At 33.8% G+C, this 15645-nt stretch overlaps 2 protein-coding genes and 1 long non-coding RNA gene across 3 annotated transcripts in view; 2 read left to right on the forward strand and 1 right to left on the reverse strand.

Moving 5' to 3' along the window:
* Positions 1-15645, forward strand: part of LOC126750631 (transcription elongation factor SPT5) — a 37319-nt gene that overhangs the window by 18353 nt on the left and 3321 nt on the right. Inside the window, exons 13-18 of the mRNA XM_050460285.1 lie at positions 2031-2140; positions 2199-2436; positions 2968-3143; positions 5800-6076; positions 6132-6248; positions 9213-9355. Of these exons, the coding sequence (XP_050316242.1) occupies positions 2031-2140; positions 2199-2436; positions 2968-3143; positions 5800-6076; positions 6132-6248; positions 9213-9355 (1061 nt within the window). The remainder of the gene's footprint in view (positions 1-2030; positions 2141-2198; positions 2437-2967; positions 3144-5799; positions 6077-6131; positions 6249-9212; positions 9356-15645) is intronic.
* LOC126750639 (uncharacterized) lies at positions 3770-5803 on the reverse strand. Its single transcript, XR_007665776.1, has 2 exons — positions 4339-5803; positions 3770-4263 (listed from the first exon to the last, which is right to left on the reverse strand). It is a non-coding gene; the product is annotated as an uncharacterized LOC126750639 (long non-coding RNA).
* LOC126750632 (uncharacterized) lies at positions 9377-14212 on the forward strand. Its single transcript, XM_050460286.1, has 3 exons — positions 9377-10233; positions 11944-12131; positions 12219-14212. Exons 2-3 carry the CDS (start codon positions 11949-11951, stop codon positions 13959-13961), a joined length of 1926 nt encoding a protein of 641 aa, XP_050316243.1. The 5' UTR covers positions 9377-10233; positions 11944-11948; the 3' UTR covers positions 13962-14212.

Below are 15645 nucleotides of genomic sequence, written 5' to 3' on the forward strand. Positions count from 1 at the left end.
TTATCTAACAATTGTCTTAGATTAAAATGAGATTCTTTATTTAAAGAGTTTAGCTCAAATAAGGCCTTAACATGGTTATGAATAATCAACCTTTTGTTATCGTACCTATCTTTAATTAGTTTCCATGCTACTTGATAATTTGAAGCGGTGGTTTCTAAACAAGATATTACTTGGGCAGCTTCACCCTTTAAAGAGCTACGCAAATCATGGAAACGTTCCACATCTTGCAAGGCAGGATTGTCATTAATTAACACATTAAATGAATCATAAAAAGTTAAAAACTCATCAAAATGGCCACTAAATATGGGTAAATCAATTTTTGGAAATTTTACACTAGGAATTGGCACAGTATGAGGTGGATTGATATTCTGAACAGAGACGGCTGCATTATGATTTGCAAGGTTAGCCTCTAATAATCTAGTGGCATTCGCAATGACCTTAAAATACGCATCCTCAAATGCAGTCCTCTCTAATTTATGAGATTCATTATCTCCATCATTATCAAGCAATAACTCTAACTGTATTTGAACTTCATCAAATTCATGCCACAACTTTTGTGTCTGCTCAATACGACTTCTTAACTGAACATAATCGCCCACAAAATTAGCAATAAAATTTTCAAAACGAGTTAGCCCGTTTTCTTCTTAATGATTTTAATTCGGCTTCAGCTGCCATTGTAATTTTATAAAAATAAAGCAACAAAAAATATGTTGTAAAAAATACCAAACAACTCAACTAAAACTCTACTATCTACTCTATACGACCTGATATATGAGTTTTCCAGTAATCCAATATTACTACCATCAATTCAAGGGCAATCGGCTATCCGTCAATAATAAACGCCGTACTTCCCGGTCATAATATGGATTTTTTAATCTAGCCTCGTCACCCTCGACTCTGCTCCGTACTTCGTCATTTCCTATCGCGAAACAGCTACGCGACGGCGACGACCAATCGATGAGCAGGAACGGGACTCCTCGACACGAGCCTATTTCATGGCCTAATGGATGCCGGCACGCTGGAAGGCTTCGTTGATTATTTATTATTAAACACTGATAAGTTCAATATTCATCTCGAAGGACCAAATGGACCGTAATGGTATGGTTCTATGGGTGCTGAATCAGAGACTAGAGAATTTATTTATTAACTTGCGTTTATTATGCACAGTTGCAATTTGAAAACGGCGAAACAATATAAACTCTCTCTTACAGCCTCTGTAACACACTGCTAACAGCAGCGGCTTGTGCAGCGGTACACACTCCGAAGGCACAGGGCCGCATTTAAATAACTTTATGAATATAATTGACATATTTTAAAAATTATTATTTTTGTTTTTTTATTTTAACTATATTATTAAATGTACGGAACATATGCCAAGATAAAACCTCTGAAAAAACAATCATCAACAAGGCTAAAAATCTAACACTATCCAAGGAACAAACGTAGGTTAAAGTCCAAGATTAATAATTTTTTATTTGAATGACCGTAAGCCGCTGGAAAATGGATCCAAAGTATTTTCATTAAAGAAACGCAAAGTCCTAGTCAGTGGAGAAAAAACACATAGTTGGCCAAATGAAAGCGTAAACTAAACATAGGAGAGTTGATAAGTGCTGAACAGTATAGTTTAACATAAAACAAGTATTTAAAAAAATCTGATCAACAGATATACAGGATGTAAATAAATAGATGCGAAAAAATTCAGGGGTTGATTCTTGGGTAAATTTTAAGAAAAAAACTGTATATGAACGTATGTCCTAGAATGCGTAACTTTTGAGATACCGGGTGGTAAAGATTGAAGAAAAATATCTGTTTATAATAATAATTTAATTTTGTTTTATTTTTATGTGTGTGCATATTTCATATATTTTTTGTTGTTTTTGCTCACCTACTTTTATTTTTTTTTGTTTTATACAGCTTTGTTCACAACAACAAATGTTCAGAACAATAAATCATATTTTCAATTTGAATACACGTTTAATATTGCTTGAAATTATTAAATACATAATGTAATAAGTATTTAATAATTGTAGGAAAAGTAGTCGAATGTAGACCCGGCTCTTTACAAAAACGCCGCATAAACCGGTTCACTGCCGCCCTCGATTACAACAGGAACAGTTTGCATCGTAGAGACATGGTTAAAGTAAGATTTCTACCTTTTAACATTCTAATTCCATAATAAAATTACTTTTTTTTTAAAGGTTGTCGATGGCCCTCATTCAGGCTTTTCTGGCGAAATAAAACACCTGTACAGAAACTTCGCCTTTTTATATTCGGTGGAGTTTTTACAAAACGGGGGGATTTTCGTGTGCAAAACCAAACATCTGCAATTAGCGGGAGGTAGTAAAATCATGCCCAACGCCGATCTTACTACTGGTTTGGAATTTATGTCTCCCAGGAGGAATTCACCGATGCATCCTTCCAGTGGTGGCGGAGGAGGTAAGAATTTGTAGTAAAATAGCTTAGAATATAAGTCAATGATAATCGAAAAAATTTTTTAACAAAAATTTTCATTATTTGAAAAAATTAAACTTTTTACACCCATTCAATAAATTACTTCTGTACAGGGTCGGATTTAAAACCTTTGAGGCCGGATTTTTTTTCAAAAACAGTACATTTTTGAAAAATTAATGAGTGTCCCCACTAAAAAGATATGTAAAGCAAATTGATGTAATCAATAATTTGCTAATTTTTAGTCCGGTATGGTTTTCTACCCATCGATTATATGGTATTTAATGAATTTTCGTAAAAGGTTCTATGTTATTTAAAGGATATAACGTTTTTCTTTTTAAAAATGGATTACGTTCCGTGTGTTGTCTAGAAACTATCGGAATGTAAATATGCTCGATACATAACATTAAAAGATCATAAGCGTCCAGATTATTGTGGCTTTAAATTTTAAAAAAAAAATAGATTACGGTAACTATTTAAAGTGGAAAACTCATCTTATATTTTTTTGTGCCTTATCAGTGGCCGGTGGTTTCGGTGGTGGAGGACGAGGTGGCGGTAGAGGCAGAGTGATCAGGGACAGAGACATCATCGGTACAACCATTAAAATTACTAGAGGACCCTATAAAGGAAACATCGGTATCGTTAGGGATGCCACTCAGAGTACCGCTAGAATTGAGTTACATACTTCGTGTCAGGTAAGGAGGATAATGTTTCTTCTTAAAAATATTATGTATTTCGTCTGTATCAACTGAGTTGTATCTTCGTTATGATTGGATTGTTTAGATTATTAGTAAAGTAACTGCCCAATTCCTCCAGTTTATTATATAAATTCCCTTTTTGGTTAGCTCCACTATTACATTCTATTTTAAGCTTTAATAACATCTTTTATATACAAATCTCTTGCCAACATATATTGCGTTTATGATCCTCATACCTGAATCATTAACGCAATAATTGAAGTTCTGGCTTATCTCTTTTGGTATCACGAACATATTTTATAATGTACTCTTTCCAAATTTCTTCAATTGTGATTCAGGATCTAACTGTTTTCCTGTTTTTTGCTGAAAGATTCATGTACCATTTAAAAGAAAAAAATGTAAGCCTAGTTAAAAAAAAGGATGTAAAGATAAAATAGAAAATTAAATGTGAAAAAGATTCATGTTTACAACTTTCAGATCTCCCTGTAACTTATAAGTCGCAATAAGAATTCTCCTTTCGGCACAATTTCGAGCCTGGTCATATTTTTGATGCAAGGTGGATTACTAAAATTAAAAAATGCATCGCTGAGTCGAGAGGAAAAATCGTAAATAAACACAACATGCACGGTACGACTTCCTATATTTAGGGTTCTTAGTAAAATGCACAAATTAACCTTTGGTTGACAGAGTATTGAAGCGTCGCCTTTATATTTAAAATTTTAAATAAAATGCAGTTCAAGAAAGCTGCTAAAGTATTCTCTTGTACCAAGATAAAATGTTCTCCTATAAATGACTCATAAGGCACCACATGTTTTTCTAAGCACTCCCTAATGTATCTATTGGCGTTAATACCCCCTTGAAGTGTAACAAGGTCTGCATGGGCAATTCCAGTGAAATACCACCCCCAACATCCATCAAATTGCACTCAAGGAAAGATACAACATTGAGAGTATCTTTCTCCGGGCCTGCTCCATGCTCCTTGGCGTCCGCCAGGTGAATGTGTCGTAAAACGACTCGTCTGTAAAAAGAACATTTCGCCATTCGTCTATATCCCAATCTGCGTGTGTTCGAGCAAACTCCAGACGCAGCCTTCGGTGACCCGCAAGTAATAAAGGACCTGTAACAAGTGCACGAAAGGTTAAATTCTGATCCGCTAACCTTCTTCGTACGGTATCAGGTGAAACCAAGGTACCGTGAACATCTGCCAGTCTTCTTATCAAAGCTGGAGCAGCTGTTCGTTCTCGAAAAACTGGAAGACGAAGAAATCGATCCTCAACTGCGTTTGTGGTCCCTTGTCTTCCCTGTCCAGATCTACTTGAATAACCAGTTTGTATCGCATCGGACACCGTACTGCGTGGATGACCAATCCTTTCTGCAATATACCTAAGCGGAAGACCATCGTCTCTTAGAGCAACGGCTTCTGTCACTTCTTCTGAGCTCATCATTTTTAAACGTATCGCTTACGCCACAGCTCCGAAACACACTTTCAAAAATAACTTAAAAATGTAAAGCAAAATTAAATCTGTAATTCGTTGACAAGAATCTTTTTGACATGACACGGTGTCATGGAAACTTCTACTTTTTTATTTTGTCATAACAGCCAACTTGGCAATATTTTTAAAGGCCAATTCTTGCTACTAAAGCATTATTGCATTATTTCCTTTAAGCCAGTGCTTTTTCTTTAGACATACAGATATCGGAATAATTAAAGAAACAATTTGAAAATACAGCAGAAAGAATCATTATTCAGTTGAGAATTTTTTCCTTAGGGTGTTTAGAGTAAAATTCAACTTTTTATTAACCCCTGTATAACTTTGTGTAGCTTCGATATGAAAAAATATGACAATAAAACGGCCTAAAACTCGGCAAAAATCCATCAAAATCGATGCAATACTGAAAAAGTTATTTAGGATTGAATTTGAACCAAATTTTCGTTGTCCGGTTAATTTTGCGGGCCAGTGTATTTGAAAAACACGTCTGAACATGTGCACGTCTTAAATTTCCGTCCCGGTTTTATTAGATGTTTAAATAGGTCTGAGGATGCCACGTAAAATGGCGAAACACGTGCTAAATATATTTTAGAGACAAGACTTGTGACTGAAACTGTTGTTTTTCACAAAGTAGCCATCTCGGCGCTGTTAATCAAAAGTGCACCTCGCTCTGCACGTGTCCCTATTTTATCCTTGTAATCAGAATTACTGTTTCGAAGACGACAAAACTATCAACTGTCAAAAAGTGGGTCGAACCAATCCGTCGAGTAAGGTACGCTTCTGACCGACAGCGCCGATGTGACAACTTTCTGAAACTAATTAGTTGTATTTATTGAACGCTATTTGTTTGCTGTATTTGTTTAACGTTATAAATGCACTTTCCTTTTTTTACGCAATTCTTAAGCTAGTTCTTTTGCGAAAATTGAGAAGTAGCCTAGTTTATTCAATAAATTTAGTGACATAATACTATAACTAATTATGAATTGGTTACAAGAATAGAGATTCCATTGCTTTTTGTTATTTAAATCGTTGTTATACTTAAGTTATTATTTACCTTAAATCAAAATGTATATTAGTATCTGATGATGGCCGTTAATCTTTAATATTGTGCTTGGTTCCTTTTGCAAAAAAATTATATCTAATTCAACCCAATCAACTTGCAGACTATCTCTGTGGACCGTAACCACATCTGCGACGTGGGCACTCCCGCCAAGGACGGTTCCATCTCCAGTTATGGACGCACTCCGGCATATTCCGGAAGTCAAACCCCACTTTACAGGGATATGGGCAACAAGACCCCCATGGCGGACTCTGGATCCAGAACCCCGTTACATTATGGTTCGATGACACCGATCCACGACGGTTCGAGGACTCCGAACGCGTCTTCCGAATGGGACCCGAGCGTGCCAAATACTTATCCTTCTCCTGCGTACAATCCAAGTATGTCAATGTATAGTTAAGTAGATTAAAGCTCTTAAAATGTCTGTGTTTCTAGGTACTCCGGGGGGTATGAACCCGCCGTTTACCCCCCAGACTCCCGGTGGGGTCTACGAATCTTCTTACAGTCCATATGGATATCAGAGCGCCATCTCTACTCCATCTCCGGCAACAGGTATGTTTGCTTTTATTCTGTCGATAAACTAGTATTTCTTACCGTACTTTGTATTGCAAGCGAGCCCTTTTGCTATACAGGACCCAGGTATAACTTAGCTTATGAAAACCCGAATCTGTGACATTATTCAATAACACCTCTACAAAAGGACAAAGCGCTCCAAAAAATTTTGCTCGTGACGTCACACGTTTGGGCCATGCACTTCGGGTTGATTTTCGCGTGAATTCAGCTGTTGACGCTGCCGTTTTTCGTTCACGGAAGGCTGCCTGCAACGCTGCCAGACTTTGCAGATTGCCGTGAACGTTAGGATGATCTATTACTATCTTAAAATAATTAAATCTATATCTTTAACTGCTCTTACTTTACAATTTAGTTAAAAAAAAGAGTGCATCCTTATTTCTCTTTTTATAATTTAAACTTTTTTTAAAATTTTATCATTTATCTAATACCTTGTTAAAGTCCAGTGCAACGATATATTAGAATGGTCACCCGTCAAAACACCAGCATTCCACCTGCCAAATAATGTCATCTACTAAGTTTGAGAAGTAAAATGCTGGTGTTTTGATGGGTGACCATTCTAATATATCGTTGCACTGGACTTTACTTGCCAATAGGAGTTCTTTCTATATAAATCTGACAACGGCGGATCTACTAGTTGTGCCACCTAATGAAACGAGAGGTTAGGTTGTTTATATTTATGTTCTGTGGTTGCCGGTATTTCTGACGACATCCGCAGTAAACATTAGCTGATTGTTGTGTTTTTTTCTAAAATCGGAACTGTTTATTTCCGCGAAACGTGTATGTTATATTTATGTAAACTCTTCGCTTACTTTTAAATCGCAAAATCGTAGTTTCGGACTAGAAAAATACCGGTTCTCGGTGGCGGTTTTATTTGTTTATATCAGACTTTAATACTTTAGTTCGTGTTTAATTTAATGTTTTTCTCCTAGTTCGGCTTGTAGTTAATACCACAGTGTAAATATGCCTCAAAAGTGTTATGTTTCGGGTTGTAACGGAAACTATAAAAACGGACCTAAAGTGCATGTCTTCGGTTTTCCTAACGATATACCTAAATCTAAGGGGAAAATGGGTAAAAGCCACACACAGAGATGACTTTGAGCCCACAAACAACACCAAAGTATGTGAAGCTCATTTTCCTGAATGTAGTATAATAAAGAGTACTTTATTATACGTTTTATTATACATATTAAGTCCAAAATTCCAACACAGGTAAAATTTTTACAATAAAATTACTAAAACCACGGCTGAAACTTTTGAAACTTTTTTATATAGCGAGCCAGTTTGTGTTTTAACATCAAAATTTAAAACTCCATATACTTCCCTTCATATAGTTTAGATGACTTATATGCAATACTTGAAGCAATAGACCGTACTATTATTACCCTGCCTTTGGAGGAAAATGTTAACAATAATGACAACCCCGACTGTGACTTAAATCCAAATACTGCTATACCGAGACTGCTAAAGTCCAGTGCAACGATATATTAGAATGGTCACCCGTCAAAACACCAGCATTTTACTTCTCAAACAATGTAAATAGAAGGTGGATGACATTGTTTGGCAGGTGGAATGCTGGTGTTTTGACAGGTGACCATTCTAATATATTGTTGCACTGGACTTTACCAATACCCTTGGCAATACTATTCTCGATCATGCCAAACCATCAAATGACATAAATAAAATGAAAGGTGTGTTCGATTTTGTGTCAAACATACTAAAAAGTTTTAAAAACATTGAAGACAACAAAATAGTGCATTCTTTAGATTTTATTTGTGAACAATTAGCTTTGCTTGCAACTGCAAAGGAAAGGTACAGATATTCAAGTAGTACAATAATTTTGACTTCTATAATCTATACTATTAGTCTTCACGCGTACAAGTATTTAAGAGATTATAGATCCCTAATTTTACCACATCCTCAAACTATAATGGGTATTTGTAACAAACACATGACCGATCCCCACATAGATGAAAAAAAAATGTTTTTAACTTATGTCCGAAATGTGTTTAGTTTACTAAAGGATCATGAGAGATTTATGACACTACTTTTGATGAAATTCGAATTGACCCTTACATGGACTATAAAGGCGGTAATATCACTGGAACATCAGTCAATAATAAGTATCTAGCTTCCTCGGCATTTACTTTTATGATTACAAGTGTGTATTCCAGCTTTAAGGAAGTAGTTCACATAGCTCCCATCTCCAAAATTACATCAGACATACTTCATAATTTTATTAAGACAATTATTGAAAATTTAGAGGAGATTGGGTACATAGTTTTTTAATAGGGTGATAATAATGCCATTAACAGGAAAGCCATTAGTCATTTTTCAACTGCAGACCAACTTGCATTGTTTATCCTCATCCCATAGATAATCAGAGACCATTATTTTACCTATTTGACACAGTTCACTTACTTAAATGTGTATTTAATAATTGGCTTAACTCTAAACCAGACCAAAAATTTTATTTTCCTGATTTTGACACCTCGAAGAAAAATGTGCTTCTCTGCAATTAAAAAATTACATGAACTGGAGTATACCTAAGCTTTTTCAGCTTTTAAAGTCAATATATGTATTTATGTGTATATAATAAAATTTTTTACTACTTGATGGTATAAAAAAATTATTATAAATACCTAAATACATATGTTGAATTTTGGCGCAGATGTAGGGGAGTTGGGAGTCTGCATTTAATATTACACCATAATATTTAACCTGACATTCAACCAGAACTAAAACATACCTTTGAATGTTTCCTGAACTCTATTCTATTCCTAGCATTTTTTAAAATAAGCCAAATATTGAGATATTAGCATATGAAATCCCTTGGTTTTTAAAAATCGGTGGCCCACATCAATGACGTCACGCGCCAAGCACTAAGGCCTTGTCTTTGAGTGGGTGTTGCATTATTACATTATAATACTAAAATCAATTATTTAGGTTACGGCCAATCACCATCCAGTAACAATCCGTACAACACTCCCAGTTCCGGCTACAGTCCATCGATGCCCTACAATCCTCAGACTCCCGGTGCTGGCCTAGATGTGTTGCCGATGACTGATTGGCATACAGACGATATTGAAGTAAGTAAAGATCATTATACTTATACACGTTTGGCGAGTTGAATTTTACGGATTGAGTTTTAATGTATTAGACCTAATAGATAGAGAGTAGACAGAGAACGACTGCATCGGTAACCTCCCACCGATAGCGACGCCGATTCTCCGTACCGCTCGCAATGTGAATTTAGAGTATAGAGTATAGTACCTAACTAAGGTAGTGGCATAAAATATTGGTGGGTCACCGGGTAGCGTTTTTACTAAATGTAACCCGTCACAGCACAAGACACGCCCCCAACAACGTCACCCGAACGTATAACCCCAACACATCGAGTGAAAATATAACCGATTACAACTCACCATGTAATCAGCTCAGCCAATGTGGGCGCAATATAAAATGAAGACATGAGTTGATAAAGGTGCTATGTCCATTTTTTTCAAAAAATGACTTATTTGTATATTTGGTTACCTAAAGTCGTAATACAACCCCTGAATAACTCAAGATTCTTAAATTGTTAATAATAAGGATTATTTTAATTGATAAAGGTACTATGTCCTATGACTAAGTACCCTTTTTAATTAGATAAAGGTGCTATGTCCATATTTAAAGCACCTTTATCCACTAGATAGTGGGAAAGTTTTATTTACATGGTAGGTGCCATGTGACATTTTAAGGTTATGTTTGTTGTTTATCACATCGTTCAACATGGGGTCGAGAAGTAAAAGAATGTTAGAATTAGTAAAAAACAAGAAAATATGTGTTTTAAATAAAGGTAAGTCCGAATAGAGAATTTTTTTGTAGATAGAAACTGTATTTTGTACTTCCTTAGAGGTCAATACCAATGCGGTGATTTTGCAGCCAAGCACTAGTGGGCTTCAAAAGAAGGTTAACTCTAAAGCAGGTAAGCATATTAAAACATTTTTTACTACCTTTATGAATTAATGATCTCTTTTTAATAACAATTTACCCCCTCGATGCGATTCAATTTTTTATTTAAAAAAATACATATATAATATACATTACTTGAGTTATTATTACATACAGTAGCGGCCAAAAGTAGAGAAACTTTTGATTATTTTTAAAAAAATATTGATAGATTACTTTTTAAAAATATATTTTATTGTTTTAGGTGGAACACAAATGCAACATAAAAAATAAATAAGTAGTGTATAAGAAAATTATTTATAAACCCACAAAAAATTTTTTTTTTATTTTTTAAGCGGTCAAAAGTAGAGAAACTTAAGCAAAATATTACAAATACTTAAAATAAACCTAATATTTGGTAGCAAAACCTTTGTTTTTAATAACTTCTGCACATCTTCTGGGCATCGACTCCAACAATTTTACAATTTTTTCTTCTGGTATTTCCTGCCAGGCCTGCGATAATGCGCAAAACAGTTCTTCTTTGTTTTTAAATTTTTCGGGATATTTACGCCTAACATCTAACTCCAATTGTTCCCATAGGTTTTCAATGGGATTTAAGTCGGGGCTTTGTGGAGGCCAGGCTAAAACGTTGAGCTGTTCCTCCGCAAAAAAATCTTTAACAATTTTAGCTGTATGTTTAGGATCATTATCCTGTTGAAATTTCCAAATTAGTGGAAGGTTTTCTTCGGCGTAAGGTATCATATGATTCTTGAGGATCTGTAAATATTGATATCTGTCCATAATACCCTCAACTTTTATTAGCGGACCTAGTCCATGCCCAGAAAAAGAACCCCATACCATGACATTACCTCCACCATGTTTTATGGTTGGCCTAGTGTATTTAGGATTGAATCTTTGATGTGGGGGACGCCTTACATACTTTATTCCATCCGACCCAAATAAATTAAATTTACTTTCATCGGACCAAAGTATGTTTTTCCATTGGTTATAAGTCCAAGTGGAATGTTCTCTAGCAAATTTTAAACGAGCATGCCGATTTTTCTTGGAAATGAATAGTTTCTTTGCCGGTCGTCTGGCTTGGAGGTTTCCTTCGCCTAAGCGTCTTCTTATGGAACGGATGGATAGTGAAATGGAAGGGTTTCCTTTCTTAATATCCACGGCAGTAAAGAAAGGATTTTTTTGGGAACATCTTCTTATTACTTTATCATCTGAAGGAGTAGTCTTTCGCGGCCTTCCGGTCTTAGGTTTAATTAAAGAACCTCCACGTTCTTTGTACATCTTGATTTGTTTAGATATAACACTTTTATTAAGCTTTAAATCAATTGCAATTTGATTTTGTTTCAATCCATCTTGATATTTTTTTATAATTAGTTCTTTTAACTGAACTGACAAATGAATACCTCGTGGCATCTTACTCGACTAATACTAACACACGACTAAAATATTATTCTCTTTATTCAAAAACTGTTTGTTTAGGAATGATCGGAAAAAAAGTTTCTCTACTTATGGCCGCAAAAAAATGAAAAATATTTTGGTATTTTCGTCATGTGTTAAAGAATGTGTTTATTTTTATATCATTATAAGTAACTTAAGGTACCCAATGATTTAGTGATGAAATTAAAACTTTTTATTTAACCTATTAATTAATTTTTTAAAAAATTAAAAGTTTCTCTACATTTGGCCGCTACTGTACATACCTACCCATGTACATAAATTAAATTTTTAGACTATATGGATAATTGTACTGATGAAAGTGTTATATCAGGCAGCGAATATTCCCCTTCCAGTGAAGAAGATTCAGAAGAGGATTCTGATAACTCAAATATTTCTTATTCGACGAGTCTCATAAACAAATATCCGGATGTTGATAGAGTCAAACGTAAAATGTTTCCGGATAACCAAAAAATTAAAAAGGTAAAGCTAAAAAATGTTAAGATTAAGAAATAAAAATAGAAATTAGAAATAAGTATAAATTTAATAAATAACTAAGATATTTTTAAGGTTCCGACAAGCAGCAGGGAAACCCCGGATAGGATTGACGTCATTGACGAAGTGCAGGAGGAAATACCTCGGGAAATACGTATAGAAGACCATAACCAGCAATTCCATGTTACTGCCGATGGAATAAGTAAAAGAGAAATTGTTAAACCAGTTTTAAAAATAACTAAAAAAAGAGTCCGGAAACCTGATAATTGGAAACGAAATAAAGCGGCAAAGTTAAGACAACAAGGTAAAGAATATATTTCTCAAAAGACTGGTAAAGTGATGGAAGCAAAAACAATTAAAAGAGATTTTCTGTGTAAAGAAAAATGTAGAATAAACTGTACTGAGAAATTTAGTATTGCAAGCAGAGAAGAAATTCTAAGAAAATTTTATAAGCTAGATACAAATTCCAAAAATATTTTAATTTTTAAAAGTATTAAGATGCAGGAAGTTAATCGTCACCGCCCTCGTAAAAATATAAAAACGAAAGCTTACAGCTTTAAATATTTTATTACGTGTGATAAAGAAAATACACTAGTGTGTAAAGATGCTTTCTGCTGTTTATACCGAATTGGACGAAAAAAAGTCTTTAAAGCTCAAAATGACTTAAAATCTGGCCAGGTAATGCCCTCACCACATAAGCAAGGGCATCACAAAAATCCAAAAAAAATATCCGATGAAGTAATAAACTGCATTGAAAATCATATCAAGCAGTTTCCTTCAGAAGAATCACATTATTCTAGGACTAAAAACCCACATAAAAAATACCTTTCCCCTTTACTAAATATTAACCGACTTCATCAACTGTATATAGAGGATTGTCAAACAAAAAAGCTCGAAACTAAATATTTCGTAAAGGCCTCTTTTTACAGACATATATTTGAAACAAGGTTTAACTTATCTTTTGGTGTACCAAAAAGTGATACTTGCAGTTTATGCGATGCTGGAGAGAACTCTTTAGAGCACTCGAATAATTTTCAACTTGCTTTTGCGCAGCAGAAAGTTGACCGCGAAGCAGTAAAAATGTCCAAAGAAAAATGTTACATAACAATGGATCTTCAACAAACGTTGCCTTTGCCAAAGCTATCAACGTCAAAATCTTTTTATTTAAGACAAATGTGGCTATACAACTTTGGAGTCCACTGTTTAACCAGTTCTGGTCATAAGTCCTATTTTTTTACATGGACTGAGGATATTGCCAATAGGGGAAGTAATGAAATAGCAAGTTGTTTGCTACGATTTTGTCTGCTTCTTAAAGAAGAAAATCCCCAAATTGATCATTTAATAATTTGGTCAGATCAATGTGGGGGACAAAACAAAAACTTCTCCATTATTAACCTTTTTCAATACCTAATATTAAATAAAATATTTAAGATCATTGACCATAAATTTCCCGAAGTTGGTCACAGTTACCTTGACTCTGACAGAGACTTTGGAAGAATAGAAAAGGTTCTTAGAAAACATCAGAATATTTATATACCAGACCAATATCGGGAAATTATTAGATCTGCGAGTACCAAACAAAGTGTATGCCTTAACATGGAACATTTTTTTTATTGCTTTGAAACTCTACCTGCAAAACTTCATTTAAACAAAAGACTCACTAATAGTCTTGACCAAAAAATAAATTTTCGAGATAAAGTGAAGTGGCTAAGAGTAAGTTGTTTTGGAAAATACTTTTACAAAACTAGTTTAGATCCGTTTACCCCATTTATGGAAGTTGACTTACAAAAAAAAAAGAGAACTGATAGTACAAAGTAATCAAGTTGTTTTACAAAAGTTACCTAAATGCGGTGGTTTGACTTCTGAAAAAATTTCAAATCTACAAGATCAACTTAAGTTTATTCCAGCAGAGTATAAATGGTATTATGATATTGTTTTAGAAGAATGTTTGAAAAACCCTAAGAAAAAACGTAATTCATGTTAAATTTAAATGTTTCTGTGTCTTTGTTTATAAATTTTTAATGTATCTTACTTTGCTTTTGTTAATCTGCAAATAAAATTTAATTTCCAGATTATTTAATAGTTTTTTTTATTATTTTTTAAAAATTTAAATACAACATAGGTGACATAACACCTTTCTCCACTCAAGTTTATACCAACATCTGCATAAAATGTTGGTTGATTAAGGTGCTATGTCCATTAAAATTACTAAAAAAGTATAAATTCTAGAAAAACAAAAAATATTATATAAAAAAGTACAAAACGATTCTAATCTAATAAGATATTGGTAATTTTTATAAAATTTATTAAAAAAAATATATAAGTGAAAACGCGTTTCCTTTAATTACTCAATATCTGAAAAAGTGGACATAGCACCTTTATCAACTCATGTCTTCAAATAATAAATTAGTTTATATTTTTGAAGCATAAGCAACAATTTTGAAAAAGATATTTTTTATATTCCTACTTAAATAAAACTTAATACAAAAGTCAAAATTAGAAAAAAAGAAAAAATTATATTATGTACTAATGAATTTTTGCATTTTGAATGTTAGACATAATATTAACAGATAAAGAATGCTTCCTCTTTTTGGTAGGGCGACCGCTTTGAACTCTCTTTCCCCCCGTCTTGCATTTTATTTTTCTTCTACTTCGTGCAGTTGGTTGAATCTTAATTAATTTACCTTTTCCTTTAATGCACGTTTTGCTTGCTAGGAAAGTATCTAGCTGACTGCCAGTATCAATTTCTTGTAATCTGCGGACGAATTGTATAATTAATCCTACGTTACAAGTTTCATGTTCTGCTAAATCTGCAATCCGGTTAAACTCCTTTTTTAAATTATCCACTGCTATTTTATGTTCTTCACTGCCTAAAATTAATTTAAAAATTAAACAATATACTGTTTTTATTTTTTATTTCCTTGCCGACTATATTATTATAATCATTCAAATTGATTTCCAAGTCCGGTTGTGTTTGAATCATTTCATCTACAGGGTTATTCAGTTCTTCAGATATAGTAGACTCGTAATTTTTTGTCATATTTTTGAAGGAAGACGTGTTTTCGTTCACCAGTTGCGATATAGATAATAGTTTGCCTATCATTCTCCAGTAACCGAGGACTTGTAGAAATATTAATATTTAAGGTATTCTCTACAGCACAAAGATCTTTACAGAAGGCCCCTCCCTTTCCACTAGCACAATTGCATAAAGCGCATTTTGCGAGTACGGTATAATTCATATTTTTTATCCTGAGATGAAGATACTAAAAACATGTCATCATCAACTTTCTTGACCACAAGATTTTCACTTTTATTTTTAAATTTTAAATAATTTAAATAAAATTATTTTTGCTCCGCCTATTGCTTGCAAATGATATAAGGCGTCTCTTATGGTAATTTTCTAGTATGTCACATATAAAATCTAATAAAGCCACAGCATTAAATGATTTGCATCTCTCCAGTATAATATCTTTTAGTACCCTAATTGATGCTTCAACATAGT

Source organism: Anthonomus grandis, chromosome 2 (assembly GCF_022605725.1).
Source record: "Anthonomus grandis grandis chromosome 2, icAntGran1.3, whole genome shotgun sequence".
Taxonomy (NCBI): Eukaryota; Metazoa; Arthropoda; class Insecta; order Coleoptera; family Curculionidae; genus Anthonomus; species Anthonomus grandis.

Coding starts and splice junctions, on each gene's coding strand:
- LOC126750632 (XM_050460286.1), top strand. CDS start 11,949: ATGGATAATTGTACTGATGAAAGTGTTATATCAGGCAGCGAATATTCC. Junction 12,132..12,218: donor ATAACCAAAAAATTAAAAAG/GTAAAGCTAAAA, acceptor GATATTTTTAAG/GTTCCGACAAGCAGCAGGGA.